Here is a 19,254-nt window from a genome sequence, read left to right as displayed (position 1 = left end):
CATGAATGCAAGTACCGGTGCGGATGTCACGACTGCCACTGCATCTGAAATTAACATAATTGTGACATCCCTCGCACATGAAGTAAATGCTAAATTGGATTTTCGCATGACGGCTTAAATTATGGAGCGAATTAATCACTAGCTCTATGTACGAAATTTTTTTGCTCTTATTTTTCGTTACTCGATGTTCGTTTGTCCTTGTAAGCTTTCATTAACAAGAAAACGTGATTCAATTATTTGTTTATTGGTTTTATATTTTTGTGTAACATAGTAAGCACATAATAAGTCGATAGTTAATACTTAGATACGAATAGGTAGCAATGCAAAAAATCGGTCATTTTACGGGAATGCGTATGATGTGTATATCTACAATAAATGATTCATAAAATCGCGCCTCAACTATCGGTATCACTAAACAATTAAAAGGTACCTACTTAACACTTCGATTGTACGTGCGATCAGTTTTTATAAACTTAGATTTCACTATTTCTGTATCTTAAATAACGCAAAATGTTAGATTTCTTGATCGTGACCCGTTTGATAAATGAGTGATTTTCTATTTCATAACAAAAGGATAACACTTAAAACTCCAGACACGTGCGACTAGAAAGCACGCACAATACGTTGCTCCCTGATTACCGGTAGAGTACCTAGCTAAACTTCGTAAAATCGATAAGCAGTTAATTCTCTTCCTTATTTTCAGTAGCTTAAAACTCATGTAATAACACATGATAGGTTTCTCAATACGTACAGACTACAGACTTAACCCTTCGATGGAGTCACTCGAGACTTGCCCTTCATTATAGCAGCTGTAATATCGACAGTGTTACAAGCGATAGATATATTTAGCGAAGTGTAATTGCAAATAATATCGTGTAAAAAATGTGACTAAGTACCAGATGCATTGGCGCTATCTAAATATTGGACAGGGGTAATTTTGAGTGTTACAAAAAATAATCACTTTACATTGAAAAATTAATTTAAACCCGAGATGACGTTTTCCAAATCAAATATTAAATATGCGGTATCTCAAGTCTACCTAATATTGTGAGGCAATGGCGTTTTACCAGCTCGGCTCGAACAACTTTTTACTTAGCCACGTATGATACTGATGTGTGTATTTTTATCCTTATAAAGAAATCACGTCAAGGTTCCTTGGAGTGTTTACTTCTAACATAACTATGTGCCTATTACGAGATGCATAGTCTCAGTAATGTGCTCGCCTCTCGGACGACTTGTGTTGTGAGTGATGCAGATAACCTATAGATAAGAGGTCTATTAAGAACTCACAAATAGTGAACCTGCTCGGATAATCTTAGTGTTTAACCAACTGTTACTTAACAGTACAGTTTATTGTGTTTGTCATCAACGAAGGTTATGTGGAACTCGGAAGTATATGGCAAAAAATATACAAAAGCGACGCTAGTAAATACTGAATCGACAGTAAAGAAACCTGTGTACAAAATAAAAATAAGACTTTACTTAACTTGGTGTACTGTGGAACAGTGAATATGATTGGTTTAGTGTTGTGCATTTTCGGTAAATTATGTGAACTAGCGATGACTACAAATTCAGGAGTTAAGGACACTGTAAACGTAAATTATGTTAACAAACGTGAAATGAAAGAAAAAAGGCGACGTAAAAGAAGACGTAGGCGTCGTAAAGGTATGTACAATTTTAACAGAAGGATATTTTACAGAAAAGTTAAAAAAAACATGGTTTTACGTTCTTTATTTTCGTAATTAAAACCGAAACCTTATCAGTCGTTGATTGGTTTGATACGCGGATTAAGTACAGTTTGGAGGCCATCAAATTTCCATTATGCAGACTGGCGTCTCTTCTGACTATCAATATTTACTATGAACTTGCCAGGATAGCAATGATGTAAGAAAATCGAGAGAGTTTCAAGTTCATAGTAAATTCGAACTGTGGCAGTAGAGATAGACGCGACATCTAGTCGCGAGACGTTTAATTAAGTAGTAAAGTACGTATCGAAGCGTCTATACATTGTGGAAAATACAATCTGCTGGCCAACAATACTGTACAATAAGCCGAAGTTTATGTTCATTGATCACGGTAGATGGCGTTGACGTTTCAATAATTTAGTATGACATGTGGAAACAACTGTATGTAATAAAAAAAAAGCGGCCAAGTGCGAGTCGGACTCGCGCATGAAGGGTTCCGTACCATTTATGACGTATTAAAAAAAAATCTACTTACTAGATCTTGTTCAACATTTTACCACTTTGGACACACATTTTACCACTTTGGAAGTGTCTCTCGCGCAAACTATTCAGTTTAGAAAAAAATGATATTAGAAACCTCAATATCACTTTGAAGACCTATCCGTAGATACCCCACACGTATGGGTTTGATGAAAAAAAAAAAATTATTATTTTATGACTTATTAAAAAAACTGCTTACTAGATTTCGTTCAAACCAATTTTCGGTGGAAGTTTGCATGGTAATGTATATCATATATATTTTTTAGATTTTTCATTCTGTTATTTTAGAAGTTACAGGGGGGGGGGGGACACACATTTTTTCACTTTGGAAGTGTCTCTCGCGCAAACTATTCAGTTTAGAAAAAAATGATATTAGGAACCTAAATATCATTTTTGAAGACCTATCCATAGACACCCCACACGTATGGGTTTGATGAAAAAAAATTAATTTTATGACGTATTAAAAATAACTACTCACTAGATCTCGTTCAAACCAATTTCCGGTGGAAGTTTGCATGGTAATGTATATCATATATTTTTTTTAGATTTTTCATTCTGTTATTTTAGAAGTTACAGGGGGGGGGGGGGGGGCACACATTTTTTCACTTTGGAAGTGTCTCTCGCGCAAACTATTCAGTTTAGAAAAAAATGATATTATAAACCTCAATATCATTTTTGAAGACCTATCCATAGATACTCCATACGTATGGGTTTGATGAAAAAAGATTTTTTGAGTTTCAGTTCTAAGTATGGGGAACCCCGAAAATTTATTGTTTTTTTTCTATTTTTGTGTGAACATCTTAATGCGGTTCATAGAATACATCCACTTACTAAGTTTAAACAGTATAGCTCTTATAGTTTCGGAAAAAAGTGGCTGTGACATAATCGGACAGACAGACGGACATGACGAATCTATAAGGGTTCCGATTTTTGCCATTTGAAAACCTAAATAATTAAATAATTAGACATAAAATGCGCGACTCCCACCTGGCCCGTTAAATCTTATCCATGGGAGCGCAGCGGCACGCCATTTTTTTACAGGTGACTACAGCGTATCGAAATGATCCTTATATGTAATTGACTGGGAGCGCATACATGAAAAGTACGCAAATTATAGTTAAGTATATGAAATCTTAATTAACCATTACGGTCGACGAATAGAAAAATGTAATATGTTAAAAGCTACGTAATAAAATAATGACTTACAACTAATAATAGACGTAACAGTACAAATTAAATTATGACCTAAAATATATTCAATAAATTACAACTATCGGAAAAACCAGCATTAAAGTTGCAGCACTCGCAGCTTTTCTTCTTGCACGAACGCAGAAAGATGTAAAAAAACGGATAGGGTTACTACCGTTTTAGTTCAGTCAGAAATAAAGCATGTCCATTAATTTACATATTAGCATTCGGCATTTAAATAACTCAATACGTATAGGTACCTACGGTTTGTCAAATAAAATGCCTAAAATCTTCTAATGTTAAATAAATAGAAGCCGATTGAATTCTCGTTTCGATATACATTAATAAAATAGGTTTGTGGAATCATTGCTGAGAATGTAGTTGAGCGAGTCAGTCGCAATTGTCGTAACTCGTGAATACCGTTAGTCCGCACAATCAAAAATAACGATACTAAATTTGGGACATCAGCCGCTCTATTACATTGGAGAGTTATGGAATCATTCCCACGCACGAATAAATTCGGAGCATCCGGGTAACGTTACTGTGATTACGTTACTACCGAAGTTATCAGGTGTTCTACATATAATTAAGTTAATATATTGGTAACGTTTTGGAATCTTTCAATGATGGTATTTGGGACAAGATTCCAACTACTTACATGCTTCGAACATATAATATACTGTAGTGATGTGATTCGACCCGGGTGATTTTTTTACCACATGACCTAGTTCGGCGAACATGGCTGAACTGTAACTGAACGCAGAAGATAGGTCACGTAACGGCCTCTAGCGCTTTCAGCATTTCAGACGAGATTTAATGTCATGGGCCACTGAACCCGTGATTATTTGCGCTTAGTTTATTTAACTCCAATTTGATATGGAGTAATTATTAATGAATAATGTAATTCGGCATTTAAATCAATTGAATTCGAGTTCAAGCCCATTGACTAAACACGGAACTCCGTTACCTATACATTTTTGGACGGGTTAACTGAAAAATAAGTTTTAAAACTTAATATTAAAGTGGTGAAACTACACAATTTGTACATAGAGTTAACTAACGTTTGCGGGCTTGCATTAAATGAGATCAAAGCAAGGGTGCTAAAAATTTACAGATAGGTGTTACTATGAATTCTAAACTTATTTGCTATAACATTTTTACGTAACAGAATGTGTAAAATAATTAAAATAAAAGCGGCCAAGTGCGAGTCGGACTCGCCCATGAAGGGTTCCGTACCATATATGACGTATTAAAAAAAACTACTTACTAGATCTCGTTCGAACTAATTTTCGGTGGAAGTTTGCATGGCAATGTATATCATATATTTTTTTAGATTTTTCATTCTGTTATTTTAGAAGTTACGGAGGGGGGGTCACACTTTTTACCAATTTGGAAGTGTCTCTCGCGCAAACTATTCAGTTTAGAAAAAAATGATATTAGAAACCTCAATATCATTTTTAAAGACCTATCCATAGATACCCCACACGTATGGGTTTGATGAAAAAAGATTTTTTGAGTTTCAGTTCTAAGTATGGGGAACCCCCAAAATTTATTGTTTTTTTTCTATTTTTGTATAAAAATAATAATGCGGTTCATAGAATACATCTACTTACCAAGTTTGAACAGTATAGCTTTTATAGTTTCGGAAAAAAGTGGCTGTGACAGAATCGGACAGACAGACGGACATGACGAATCTATAAGGGTTCCGTTTTTTGCTATTTGGCTACGGAACACTTAAAATTAGCTTAATTGAATTGAAATAAAGTTTCTACTTGTTATATTCATAAAATTTTATTTATAACTAGTTTTTTCATAAAAATTTCTACTTCCACCTTTTGACTATCTCAGGGATCTCAGGCGAAGATTTCCGAAGTTAATAAACGGCATATGTGTCCTGAGTCCTGATCAAAACTATGTGGTAACCTTTTTTTTTTGTGAGGTTTGCGTAAAAGAGTAACAATCACTAGCACATTCGTCCATCTTCACAAGCCCTCACGATTAGCAGAATATTAACTCCCCGAGAAATCCAAAAGAGATGTACTAGGTAATTAATTAGCTGTTGGCGGGCTTAGTCTAAATATGGTTGGTACACACAATGCTTTCTTGTAGCGACTTGTAGGGGTCATTCACTCGCCGATCCCACATTACTGCCCAATGTGGTTCGACTTAGCAAAAGTACCGTTCGGTTTTTTTTGACTGCAAGTATAGAGGAAATGCTAAATGTGAGTGTAAGTACATACCGACTATCAAAGTGTGTTAAATTTAAGACGAAAGTGGAGGACCCGTGCGAAATCGCCTTTTCATACAAACGTAGTCCTGGATATTAACATTATTGAAAATATTATGACACAATTTTTTGTATATCAACTACAGCTAAATGCCCCTACGTTTAATTATTAATTAACTATTAAGAATAAGAGTTGCGAGCACATAAATTCGTATGAAATCTGTTTTTCGCTCCTATTTTTTTTACAATAATCATTAAATCAGCCGTAGGGGTATAGCTATAGTTAATATACATCAAATTATGTAAAAATATTTTCTATAAATTCAATATTCAAAGAGGAAAATTGGGACATTTGTATGGAGAAGCGGCCGTCCCCTTTCCTCTTAATGGACACGAGTAGGCATTTCCTTGCCTGAAAACCTTAAGATGAAGCAGTTAACCTTTGTTGCTAATTTACAAATATCGAAAAATATCTTATTTAAGTAAATAACTAAATAAGTAATCTAGAGAAATAAAGTATTTTACACACGTCGACCTAAGTCCCAGTCCCGCACTTATGAGGAGTTCAATAAGGCTTGCATTGTGGGTACATACTAAACGGCGATGTATATAATTGATTAGGTATATATACATACTTAAATACGTAGAAAACGTCCATAACTCAGGAACAAATTGTGATGAACACGAAAATAAATGCCTTTACTAGGATCCCAGTTTTTCTGCTATAAATTACATTTGGGGGTATTTTGTTACGTGAAGATCTTAACTGCTCGGAACAGTTATAATGCCAGCTCGTGATATTACTATGAATAACTTTACCGACTTACCAAGTACAAACAGTACATGACTACGACAAAGCCAAAAGCACGGGTTATGATTTTAACATTGTATCTTTGCGGGATTATGTTTGCAGCTTTACATTAGCTGATTTTAATTATGTATCAATAGATTTTCGTTTTATGGCTAGCGTGATATTTGATGTCAGTTATATACTTAGAAGACTAAGGGCCGATACAGACGGACTGCAATTAGTATGGGAACTGCAAGGTCGTACTGTAACTGTAATAAGTTCCCATACAAGTTGCAGTCGGGTTGCAGTCCGACTGTACCGGCCCCTAAGTTTTTAACCATCTTCCAAAAAGTATAGGAGATCCTACGAAACAACCCGCAGTCGGGTTGGATTTTTTCAGACTACCTACGGAAAGGGTTATGATTAGCAGTCATGTACGTAAGATCATATATAAGATGTAAATGTATGTGGGCTTGTTTGTGTAGTATAATTTCCTCTGAGCATCAGAACTACCGAGACGATTTTAGTAAGATGTGATATTTAAAAACTAAATTTCCAACCAACTTTAAACCAACTTTAGTCGGGGTTGATTTTCAAACGTTTTGCTTAGTACAATTTTAAATAAAACAAGCCCAACGAACATTGATTTTTATTCCAAGATTCTTAATTGGGTCAAACTCAAAACTGTGTTCACGTCTTTTCTGTAGACATATCCAATAGTCTTAACTTAGCCCTTAGGCTATAAACGTTAATTTTCTTATTTAACCCTTATCCACATGAAAAGGTACTCTTTTTATTTGGATAAGTATGATAAAATCATTACCTACATGCTTGGTTGACTGGTAGAGAGTGCCTCAAGGCGTTAAGTCCGCCATTTGTACTCTTTTTGTAAATTTGAGCAATAAAGTTTAAACAAACATGCCCACAAGCTGTTAACTATTGACCAGGGGCCCAGAGGCCAGAGGCTTTATAGCCCTTAACTTTTGGGTATGTCTACAGCACAGACGTGAACACAGTTCTGACTCTGAGTTTGACCAAATTAAAGATAAATTGCATTGTGTTGTCTGGGATCAGGCAAACTGCCACAATAGTGCCTGAAACGACTTCCCGAATGCGTGCAACTTCCATGTTGTTATTGTTATTATTAACTCTTCGTATGACTAAGCACTGATCTGTGCGTACGAATTTAATTAAACCTATTGTATTAAATAATGGATATAAATTCATACGCACTGATCAGTGCTTACGAATACGAAGGGTTAAAATAGGTTGGTAAGAAATCAGCGCTGTAATCTCGGGATCGCTATGTCAAAATTTTGTAATGTGGCTGTCATATCACCACAAGATTTGTAATACTATTACGAGTATCTTCACGAGTATCTAACTATAAATAGGTACTACATACCTATACGTACTCTTATTAGTACAGTACTACTTATTTAAATTATATTTTCTGACTGGATTATTGGGTGAATTATCGTAAAAACAACTATCTGCGATGTGATGATGAGCCAGCATCAAATTTAAACTATTTCAGACATATAACAGTCGCGGTTTAATTTTAACATTTTAATTAGATTCAATTAGCGAAACCCGCATGAGTCAGAGGTACGGCGTACGGCATTGGCTGATTGTTGAGGAACAACATATGACACGAAGGGCTCGCCATGTGTAATATGCGGGTCAATATCAAATCCTCGCTTGGCATCTGCCACATTACACAAATAAATCTATTTTTTACCTGTTAATTCGTATTTGTTATTCACCCCCTGCCACAGAGAAACTGTTTGTTGTCATGACAGTCATGACACGAGTGACGTCGACCGCGCTGAAGTCGGCCGCAGGTGTACGTCAGTTGCGCGCGCAGCGCTTGCGCGATAGACGGTTTATACGGCGGTGGTGCAGTCGTGATCCGATTAACAACGTCAGTTTTATACTTACACCATACAACAAGATTATCTATATTGATTGTTTCAGTACATGTTTATCGCTTGATTTGACCTTATTGAATAAAATTTTGGCCGGACGAAATAAAATAATTGCACGTTTTTTTATGTTGTAAACGCTGGAATTCCGGCATCATAATGCAATACTTTGTCTTTCACTAGGTACAGTGCATTATCGTTCGGCCTTAATTCTAGTGTTTTATTCGCTTATGTTTGGTTAGTTTGAGTGGCAGACGAAGTATCAAGATGTGTCAGCGTGCGAGTCGTAGTATAGTGGGATTAATCCCGATCTATTTGCGTCCCGTTCCCGCGTCCCGTGCTCCCGCGGGCACCCGCGACTGACTTCAGGGTGTTCCCGCCCCGCGCTCCCCGTCCGAGCCGCTGCTCATTCACGCGATCAGCCAATATTTGGATCGGGATAGCGTGCTTGCAGCTGTCAAATCAAGCGATACGCAGTTACTATTACTATACTACTAACAAATAATCTTATTTATTTTGTTTCACGTTGCAGTGTCTTTACTTGTGTTTTGTCACGTGCAAAAACAATGTGAAAAGTGGTTGTTAAAATATTTTCTTTATTACTTTTATCCTTTTTGACTTAAATTAAATCGATCGAACACGCAAAATGTGAGGTGATTTTACCCTCAAAGTGTTAAAAGTGTTAAGTGATGAAGGTGCGTTGTACGCAAATTTGGCACCAAAGCGTCCGATCATAAAGGATATATTGGAAAGAGAAAATGCGGATCAAGCTCACAGACCTTCGCCCGAATGGTATAGTTGTTTTTCTAATTACCCTCTTTTTAAAATAATTAAGTAATCTACGCTAAAATAACTTATTATATTACTTACCTATATTAAAAATATTTATTGCCAAATATTAACATTGATTACGGTCATACAGAATTACAGATGTGTAACTCGCCCCCTGTCCTCTTATTAGAGAGGCGTTCCTAATGTTTTAAATTGCGATGACGGTGCACGGCGGCGACGGCGATTGGCGCAGCCGCCGGCGAGGTCGCGGTTTCATCACCATCATTAAAACAATACCTCGCTCCCGCATCCACAGCCCCACACTTACCCAACACCAATTGTTTATAGTGTCAAGCACTAGATTGGATACAAGGAGGCTATGATTGTCTTCACAGTAGTGTAGTGTTCAGGAACTAACCCATATCTACCTATATATAAGTATTCAACATTCAATTAGTTAACTACACTCAAGAGAAATTAAAATGGATCACTGTGTATAAACATGTTGTACGGTCACAGACTTTATTTGTTGATCCATTCACGGTTCAAGCTAATTTGGTTGTCAATACTAACGCTATGACATCTCCAATGTAAAGTAAACCCTAAATGGCTCACCATTTAAAGTCCGTAACTGCACGTGTGCCGTTTTGGTACACATTTACGTCACTTCCATTATTTTCGAACTTCTACTAGTAGATTACGTGGTTAAGGCCTCTACTCACCTTGCAGCAAATCGCATGCGATTTTAGATAGGTACATTGCTGATCATGCCGGCTAAGTATTTTATACGGATTTAATCGATCTATCAAAAGCCACACAGGCGTATTCTGATTTTAATAACAGGTAAGGAATTAGATCTTGATTAGATATGGGTCTGATCTGTCATACTACACCTAACAATTAATGTATCAAAAATAAATGCGATTCGTTGCAAGGTGAGTAGAGGCCTTTACACGATTACTAGTGATCGGTTATCTCTGGGTTATCTCGATTCATTTTCTTGGCAATGTAGCTGAGTAAAAGGAATCGGCATAACCAATTTCATTTGAACTAATAGTATTAATAATGTTCACATGACCATCCATGTGAACATTCAGAGTCCATACTCGTAATCTATTGACCATCTCCCTAGAAGTTGCTCGCTGCCTTGAAACTAAATAAACGAGATGCTGTTGCCCACTTACGATTACCTACTTACTTAAAGTTTTTTTTTTTAATAATACATCGGTGACAAAACAAGCATACGGCCCGCCTGATGGTAAGCAGTCTCCGTAGCCTATGGACGCCTGCAACTCCAGAGGAGTAACATGCACGTACCTACTTAAAGTTTTCTCTATTCACCTGAAATCGAAAATTTGATATAAATATCGAACTCTGCCTATGCCAGCTTAACGAAACTCCCTTCGATGTTTGTGTTACATAGTTAATTATAATGTATGTATTTGGTCTGAGTGTGTTATTAGAAATAAGCATGCGAAAGAAGGCTTATTTACTAACTGTCATATCTACGAGTGATGGATCACACCAGAGCCCACAAACATAATAAATAGGACACACTGTATTTTATCATTTAAGTAAACAACCGAGGTTTTGTAATAATGATCTATATTTTCTAACCGGTTTCTATGCAAACCTGGTTGCTTTGTGCATTGCTGATTAATCGTAACTTAACCTGGTTGACCGCTGTTTGCTGATCAGTTAGGAAGACTTTGTTATTAACAAGGTTTACTGGCCGTATTACTAGGCAAACCAGCATAAGTATAATCTCCGATTATCAATAATTGCTACGAATCACGAAGGCAAAGTTATGCTAGAAACTAGTCTTGTGGTGAAAATGTTTTGTGAGTTGCGCCAACAATGAAACTCATCGGAAGTGTCTAGGCCCGATGTAAATAAGGGCTTTTGTAATTCAAACAAACCTTTTATTCATTTAACGAGATGCCATGTTTGGTGAAACAGTTAACCGTACAATAACTTTACACCATTATCATAGGAAACGCCTCGCCGTTTCGCTTACCGCTACATAAGTTCCTTATGATACGTATATAATTGGGTGTAATCTAGTCTTAATTAACAATCAAGGAAGTCGTTAATGGTTAACCGTTTAAACGCAACTTTACACATGCTTAGGGCTAGAAGTACGAGTAGATACGTACGTGCTAAGTAAACGTCATAATGTCATAGATGTTTCTGGGCTATCAAAATCGCTGCCAACTTGGTCTCACTCTATACTGATAACGATGTACCTACCTATGGTTGAGAAAAGGTGCGTTTAAGTCTCCATGGGATGTGAATACGCTTAAATAGCGTTAAAATAGAGTTGGATTCGATTTATTCGGTATCAAACCTTAGGTACCCTATCGTGAGCTATTCTCCCCTATTGTACCTCTTTTTCGTACTCACAATTGTACATAAAGCCCGTTTTTTCTCTGTTCGGGTAAAGCAAAAATTTAATAGGTATTGTATCGCCGAACGTTTCATATTTTTAGTCTTCACCTCACGCTGTTATGACACCACAGAACCAACACTAATCCTGACCACATATTATTTATTAAAATATGTTCCAGTGAACATATTTATTATTATTATTTTGGATCAGTATCCAAACAGGTAAAATTAAAATGTGACCGATAAGTTACTCGTAACGGATATCATTTGTTGTTTTGGATGTCCGCAAGTTCGACAATATCGAGCGGCCGGTGCCGAAGTCAGTCTCCCTTGATTCACTGCACTATGCACCCTGATGTCTGGGGGAGTTTCCTAACTCGATCGATGCCTCCCTCACTTTCTTTTATTCTATACTTATACTGAGATATATCTAAGAGACTCTTAATTGTTCGTTATCGCGTGAGTTCGGATTCTGGATCCATATCCGAATTATCAGGACTAAAAATATCCTTAAATAAATTTCCGGCAAACATAACTAAATATTATGCTCTATTATGCACTTGATTATGACGTGTGATTCCACCGACCATTCATTGTGGTTTGGTTGTGCCCTAAAAATAAGCAGTACTTAATTTTTAATCAAAATCTATCACTATCAACCCGCTTAAGCCATTAACAGTTTGTTCTGTCTCAATCTCTTTGCAGCGATTTTCCCCCAACCACCCTGCAATCATAATCACTTTAGTTTACAGATATTCTTGACTATCCACGCGTCGGCCACCGAAAATTACTTTTTATCAAATAGAAGAGCAACAGAACGAACCATAAATTGACATCTTGACTGAATGCCGTGATCACTACTGAAGAAATTGCTGTGTTCTATTTAAAGTGTACATATGCAGACGCGGACTAGACATCCGGCTTATTCTGCCTTCTGATAGTTTTGTTTGAGCCAACTTCAAACGTCTAATTTAATAATTATACTTTCGTACTTATTATATTATATATTATTAACTTCATGTATTTGTAGATTGTACTTATACGTACATACTACATATACATAATATATTAGTATAGCATTGGATTCGTTGCTGTAAACTCTTTCATGAAAATTTTAAGGTAATTATAATGTACCTACTCTGCAAAATGGAAGTTTAAGCTATCAAACATCATTATAACCCAAAGTTCCAAAAATATATTTACACGCCTCTAAGACACTGGCACTTGGGTCGTGTCGTGTACCGTATCACAAAATAATATCAGACAGAAAAAAATTGTTGTATGATTTTGGCAAACTGTACATTGATATTAGTAAAAAATTTAGCGGATACATTTATTAATACTGTACAATACCTCTACATCAGTCTCACTTGGATGGGCAGCTTCAAAAGTGAAATTGATACGCAGTCAGAGTCTTAAGAATTCCACGCAGTATTCGTCCGCTAAGCGTGCTCATTTCGACATTGCCGTCTTGAGACGAGATTCGGTTACTGCACAGTAAAAAATACCATGAATTATTATTAAGTTTCACTATGTTTTTAATTCCTCGTTCAATATGTATCAAGGTTGCTTTAGACCTTGACTGGAAAGGTTGGGATTAAGATAAGGTAAACGAGAAAATTAAAACACCAATAACTGTGTCTTAATTCTCCTTATGTTCACGAGAAAAAAAGACAGGTGAAATATTTAAGAGGAAAGTGTTATTAGGTATTTTATGTATTCAATACGTAAAAGCTGGAAAGCTGATATTTTGTGTTGCTGGTTGCTTGGCGTAAATATCTAGCCAATAACTAACATTTGCAAATAATGTGAATCAATTTCAATGTGTATTTATTTAGTAGCTAATACATACATCCTTAATTTTCTTTAATCCTTAAACGATCAATATTTTATGACAATTATACATTTCAAATGTGTACGTTTTTACAAACACCTTTAGTTGTTGTATGAGTATGACCATGTCCGGCGATGGTGACCTAGATCTCCTTAATTTAATATATGTTCGTTTAATGAAATGTAGAATTCATGTCCTTTAAGGGTAATAGCAACATTACATATTTTGTAATGTTTGTAGGTCAAAATAGGCTATAATATTCGTTAAATTTGCACACAATTCATCGTGTTAACATTGATTTGAAAGTTTACAACATTGTAGAGAGTTTGACCTCAAGGCCTACTTATGTCAGACAAACAGAATGTTTAAAAAAAAAACATTTTGACGTTTTGGGCTATGTTCCCTAATATTTCACTTTTTTACATGTACCTACTTTAACAAACACTATGGCCTTTTGCATTTAATGCCTGGCCTTTTAATTAAATAATTAAAACGTGTTTTTAACCTAAGGACCTATTTGTAGAAAATGATCTTACCTAGTATTTATAGAGAAACATTTTTTCATGGTTTTCTTCCTTTATAACTGTGTATATAGGTGTTACAAGTATACCTATCGTATGTTTTATTGTTCTTATTAGCTCTTTAAAAAAAAACTATAAACACTATATTATATCTGCAATGGGTATTACTTACTGTTGTAACTTACATAAATTTACAAAAAAATGTGTTGGGCGGAAAAAGTGACAAGTAATTTCCGACGTCGTAAAGTTGTTTGTAAAGGACACTTTACTGTCAACGGTCTCAGCCCTATTAACTGATAACACTAAAAGTACACTGGCCCAAATCTTTTCCGATACCTCGATTTAGAATAGCTGGTAAACGTTCATGCTCGTTTGTAGTTGACTCATAAAAAGTGACATTTATGGATCAGGTTTGTTGCCTTTCAGCTGTTTTATTTTTAATGTATTTGTTTACGTTATCGTTTGCTAACGAAACTGTACTACAATATTTACCTATGTACTTATATGCCAATTTCTTTGGAACGCTCTATAACCCATATAATTTGTTGGATTTTGGCATTATCAGGTGTGCATATTTTCTTCTCTGTCGTAGGAATTGTATTTTCATATTTATTTTTACTTGACCCAGTTATTAATTAAAATTCCTATATGTATGTATTTATTAATTATTTCTTTAAAAAAATCTATAGATCAATATGTTATCCCTCTTGCGTCCAAGATATACAAATGCTTTCCTTAGCGACCGCTTTACATGAATCACCGGTAATCTAAAATATAAGTCATACGTATCGCTAACTAATATCGAAGTAAATACTTATCTTGAGTCTAGATTTGTGTATAAGGAAGTATCAACATATACTGTTGAATTGAAGTAATAGAAAAGTAATAAATGTTGCTAGTTTTTGCTCGGAAACCAGTGTAAATAACGATACTTACTTCCGTTTTCACTCCTGCATAGTATAAAATGACAACATGCGATTTATACATAACATAACGACATAAGTTTTCGGATAAAAATGAAACAATATAGTTAGCACTAAAAGTTCTGGCTTGTCCGTGTAACCTTTGCGTATATCAGGATTGACTATACTAGCTGTACACATAATTTTCACCGGCATCTCTTTGGGGGCGGCGATGATTCATCCGTTACTTTCTGGGAAACTCTACGGGAGATTAACGCCTCGAGGCCTCGATGGGGCTAGTTTACCCCCATGCAATATAAATCCTTGATACACGTAAAGGCTATTACGGCAATTGTCTAACCAATTGGAAGATGAGATTTTCGTGTTCATCTATTACTGTAACAATCGATGTAGTTCATAATAAGTTTCTCCCCAACAATTGACAACATTTTATTTTTTCATTGAAAGAAAATTAAATCTAAGGTAACTTATATCATAGTGGTTTAAACAGAAACTACAGAAAACAGCAGCCAAATAACACTAGACCCTACTCATAGTGTTGTGTTCCTGCCGGTGAGTAAGGTTGCCAGAGCTCAACGAGGGGGGGCGGGTTTAGGGTTGGCAACGCGCATGTAACTCCTCTGGAGTTGCAGGCGTACATAGGCTACGGAGACTGCTTACCATCAGGCGGGCCGTATGCTTGTTTGCCACCGACGTAGTATAAAAAAACTAAACCGGTCAAGTGCGAGTTCGTTTTACTCGCGCACATTTCGTGTAACTATAAAGGCGAAAGACTTTTAGACAGAAGTATCTATACTAAGTATAATTGTGTATAGCGCCATATATCGGTAAATTGTCTAACTAATTTATTAGTATTTTTTTCACATTTTCCTTCATAAATATTTTTTTTTCACTACGAAAAATATACCATTTGAGCTATTTTAAATGATACCCCACTTGACCTAGTTATTAGACTGAAATTTTGCCCCCTCTTCATATTGGCATTTTCCATAGTTAATAAAAATTAATTCAATTATTATTGTGACTGGGTTAACGTTGTTCATAATTATTCCAAATTTGAAATGAGATATTTAGCGTTGTGACAGACAGACGGACGGACAGAGTCGCACCATAAGGGTTCCTTTTGTATCTTTTTGGTACGGAGCCCTAAAAACGTAGGAGTACATACATTAAATCTTTTATCACAAAAACCCTAATCCCCAGAGTCTCAGTGTAAAATGATAGTGATACCCACATTAACAGCAAAAAGTTGGCTTCGGCTTCGAATCCAACGAGACTTTCCTGGAATCCGGCTGGCATGGGGTGGATTAGGACACCGACCCCGCTTACCCTCTGTCTGCATCGATATATTTTTGTTACACCCTTGGTTTTATGGTGGAGAGAAGGCGGCCAATTACGTAAGAACGTGCGTGTTAGTTAATTCTGTTAATATAGTTACTTAATTTCGGAAGGCTTTATTAACTTTCATATTTTGCTTATGGTATATGACCACAATTAATTTAGGTACGTCTGACAGGTAAGAATATTGACAGATTAGTACAGCGCTAGCTAGTAGTAAATTTAGAAAATAGAAGACAAACTGAAACGTGAAGATACCGCAATAGGTGCTTATTAAAATCGTAATCCATATAAATAGATTATGCCTTAAAAAATGCATCTCAACTCAACACGGCTTTAAGGGGAGGGAAACATCCGGCTTTGCGTGCTTAGCTTAGGAATATTAATTTTATTCCCCGTACGCACTTAAGAGTGACTAATACGAGTAGAATGACACGACTGACACGACTAATAGCCTATTCCACTTTTTAATGACACAGCGTGATATTGCAGTATGTGTGACATGGCTAGCACATTACTATATTCTACCATTTTTTTATACTACGACAGTGGCAAACAAGCGTAAGGCTTGGCCGATGGTAAGATAAGGAAAATTTTCATTCTCCTCACCGCCGCGCAGTATCATGCTCAGAAACTCTAATATTGACTTATATCAGAAATGTAACATTCCATATTATGCAGGTATGTACAGAACAGGTAATCTTAAGGTATTATGGCTGTGTTTTTCTGTAAAGTGGAGGAAACGTCCCAGTTGGGCTACTCCACAGTCGAGTAACATGGCACATGTGACAAACTTAAGCAAAGACCCTCTCGTCTTATAGATAGATATTCCATAATTATTTAAAACTTGTACGGCTTGCAAACTTATTATTAATTACGAAGGAATTTCCTTACTACTACTAATTAATTTTGTTCTTTTATAATTGAATTTTGTCTGTCAATTAATAATGTTGTGTGCGCTTTTACAAATACCTATCTAAGTACCACCAGCATCAATAGTAGCGGATGAATCAATGCACCAAAAGTATCTGCCACCTTGGATTTTTTTTCAAATAAGGATATATCTCTACAGTTCGCTTTCAAAAGTATTTGTTACAGTCTAATTGTTCAACATATTGAGATATAACTCTTTTTGTTAAGCTGTTAGAGAATGATAGATTCGATCCTTTTGTCAAGTAGTCTAATCCGCTACTTTTGATGCTGACCGTGCGTACAAAAACGGGCTTTACTTAAGTTTTTACTTGTAAGTAAATCACGTTCAAAACGTATAAAACTCTCCTTTAAACATTTCAAAACTGATCCGTGTAAGTTTTGGAGTAAACAATAAATTTTGAAATCGCCAACTATAGTTAGTTGGCTCGGGGCCCGTTTTCTTCGCCATTTTAGCGTTCGTCCCGATCGAATATTTTACAGTCTGCATCCTAGATGGCAATAACCTATTAGGTTTATGACTTTTACTCTTTACAAAGATGTCTACCGTGGTAAATGTAACATAGATAATTACTTGAAAATAGTGATTGTCGACCTTGTCTTGCAGTCAAATATATATATATCCGCTACTTTTGCTGCGAACTGCAGACATAAATCTCTATTTGGAAAAGTTTTCGAGGGTTGCAGATACTTTGGTACGTTGTCTCGTCCGCCGCTACTATTAATACTAACTGTATAACATGACATGATATAACGGACGCTTCTTGTTAATTCAGAACCCCTAGTGTAAATTTATTCGATAGCGTAACGTCTCATTTTGTGTGGGATTTAGAAACAACGCGCCAAGCGGAACGTTTTGGAAACTTAAAATCCCATACAAAATGAGACTTAACGCAAACGCGTACGTCACGTCACTGTATCGAATAAATTTACACTAGGGGTACAGAAAATAACTAATACACGCGTACCATTTTTTTTCAACTTAGAACCTATAGATTTTTATCGTTCAAAAACTTGGCAGACTAGTTTACTCATAATATGTAGCTGGCACATGAAAGGCATCATCAGAATGTAATCATTCTCTTCAAGATTTAACAAGTTTACCGCCTATTATTTAGAAAGCTTTCCTACAATGTCAAATAAAACCAAATGTCATATCGTATGAGGAAAGTGCTTCAAATTTTCCCAAGGACTACTGATAAGAATATTAGTTCGCTGAGAATACCCTATTGCGAAGACGTTGTCTTTCTCATTAAACCCATAAGTGCTTCAAAGCTTTCCATGACATAGAAACAATAGCGATTAACTATCGCGGTAATTAGGAACGTGAAAATAAGATCTATGGAATATTTATCACAATTTACAGTTGGTTACAAAATTCCTACAATGGGTTTTGTTAACTCTTTGCCATACTCTGGAAAGCGGATATGTTATCTTTGTTATACTGAAACACTTTTACTAAGAGACCAATCCGGAAATCGCAAATCGTTGTCAATCAAAATATAAATATCAATGAAGCAGAAGTATTTTTCCCGATGTATATTATGATATGATTCCTCTCCATGTAGCCTTATATCGACCAGGATATTGACCGTGATTACCTTTTGTATATCCTGATCGATATAAGTCTAGTGAAACTAACCGTGAATCATTTAAAACTGATCTCCTAGTAGTAAAATTTGTTTAGTAAGATGTTTGACGTAAGTAAATTAATTTGAATGCAGTTGGAACTTCGTACATTAGATCCCTAATTTGAAAAATAGGTTACTTACGGTACGGTACGACTAAGTGCTAGAGTCGGTACTGTAAGATAGGTAAATATTTTCATGAACTGATATAATTTGCCCATATATATTGTCATAAAATGTACGCACTAAATGTGTATGCGAAGCACTTATTACATGCGGGATCTATAAATACTGCAAAGAATCCGATACATGTAAGCCGGCGATGGAGAACAGACAGCGCTAAGTGTCTGACACGTTATTAGGTGCGAACCTCTTCAACGGGCCTCTTAGATACCCACTAGACACACTTTAATAATAAGTACAAGATTTATATTTTGATCCAACTCTTGCATCCTATTAAATACATATGTGCTGCCGGGTCTAAATTATATATTGCGGAATGGTCAGTGACATCAGACGTTAGATCAGGCAGTTTTATACATATCATTTCGTAATACCTACTTACC

At 35.9% G+C, this 19,254-nt stretch overlaps 1 protein-coding gene across 10 annotated transcripts in view; it reads left to right on the top strand.

The window, feature by feature from the left end:
- The window catches only part of LOC133516041 (uncharacterized), a 90,453-nt gene that overhangs the window by 5,911 nt on the left and 65,288 nt on the right, over nt 1–19,254 (top strand). For 2 of the 10 annotated variants that reach the window (XM_061848741.1, XM_061848740.1), the window contains exon 1: nt 1,220–1,665. The exons of 3 other annotated variants lie outside the window; for them this stretch is intronic. In XM_061848741.1, coding sequence (XP_061704725.1) covers nt 1,512–1,665 — 154 coding nt within the window. In that variant the 5' untranslated portion in view covers nt 1,220–1,511. Of the gene's footprint in view, nt 1–1,219; nt 1,666–8,281; nt 8,355–8,788; nt 9,148–19,254 lie in introns of those variants that run through there. 5 more of the 10 variants (XM_061848750.1, XM_061848751.1, XM_061848744.1 and 2 more) reach the window with 4 other exon arrangements.

This window comes from Cydia pomonella, chromosome 3 (assembly GCF_033807575.1).
Source record: "Cydia pomonella isolate Wapato2018A chromosome 3, ilCydPomo1, whole genome shotgun sequence".
Lineage (NCBI taxonomy): Eukaryota > Metazoa > Arthropoda > Insecta > Lepidoptera > Tortricidae > Cydia > Cydia pomonella.
Note: the sequence above shows the minus strand (reverse complement) of the source record. Positions and strands in the feature narration are given on the sequence as shown.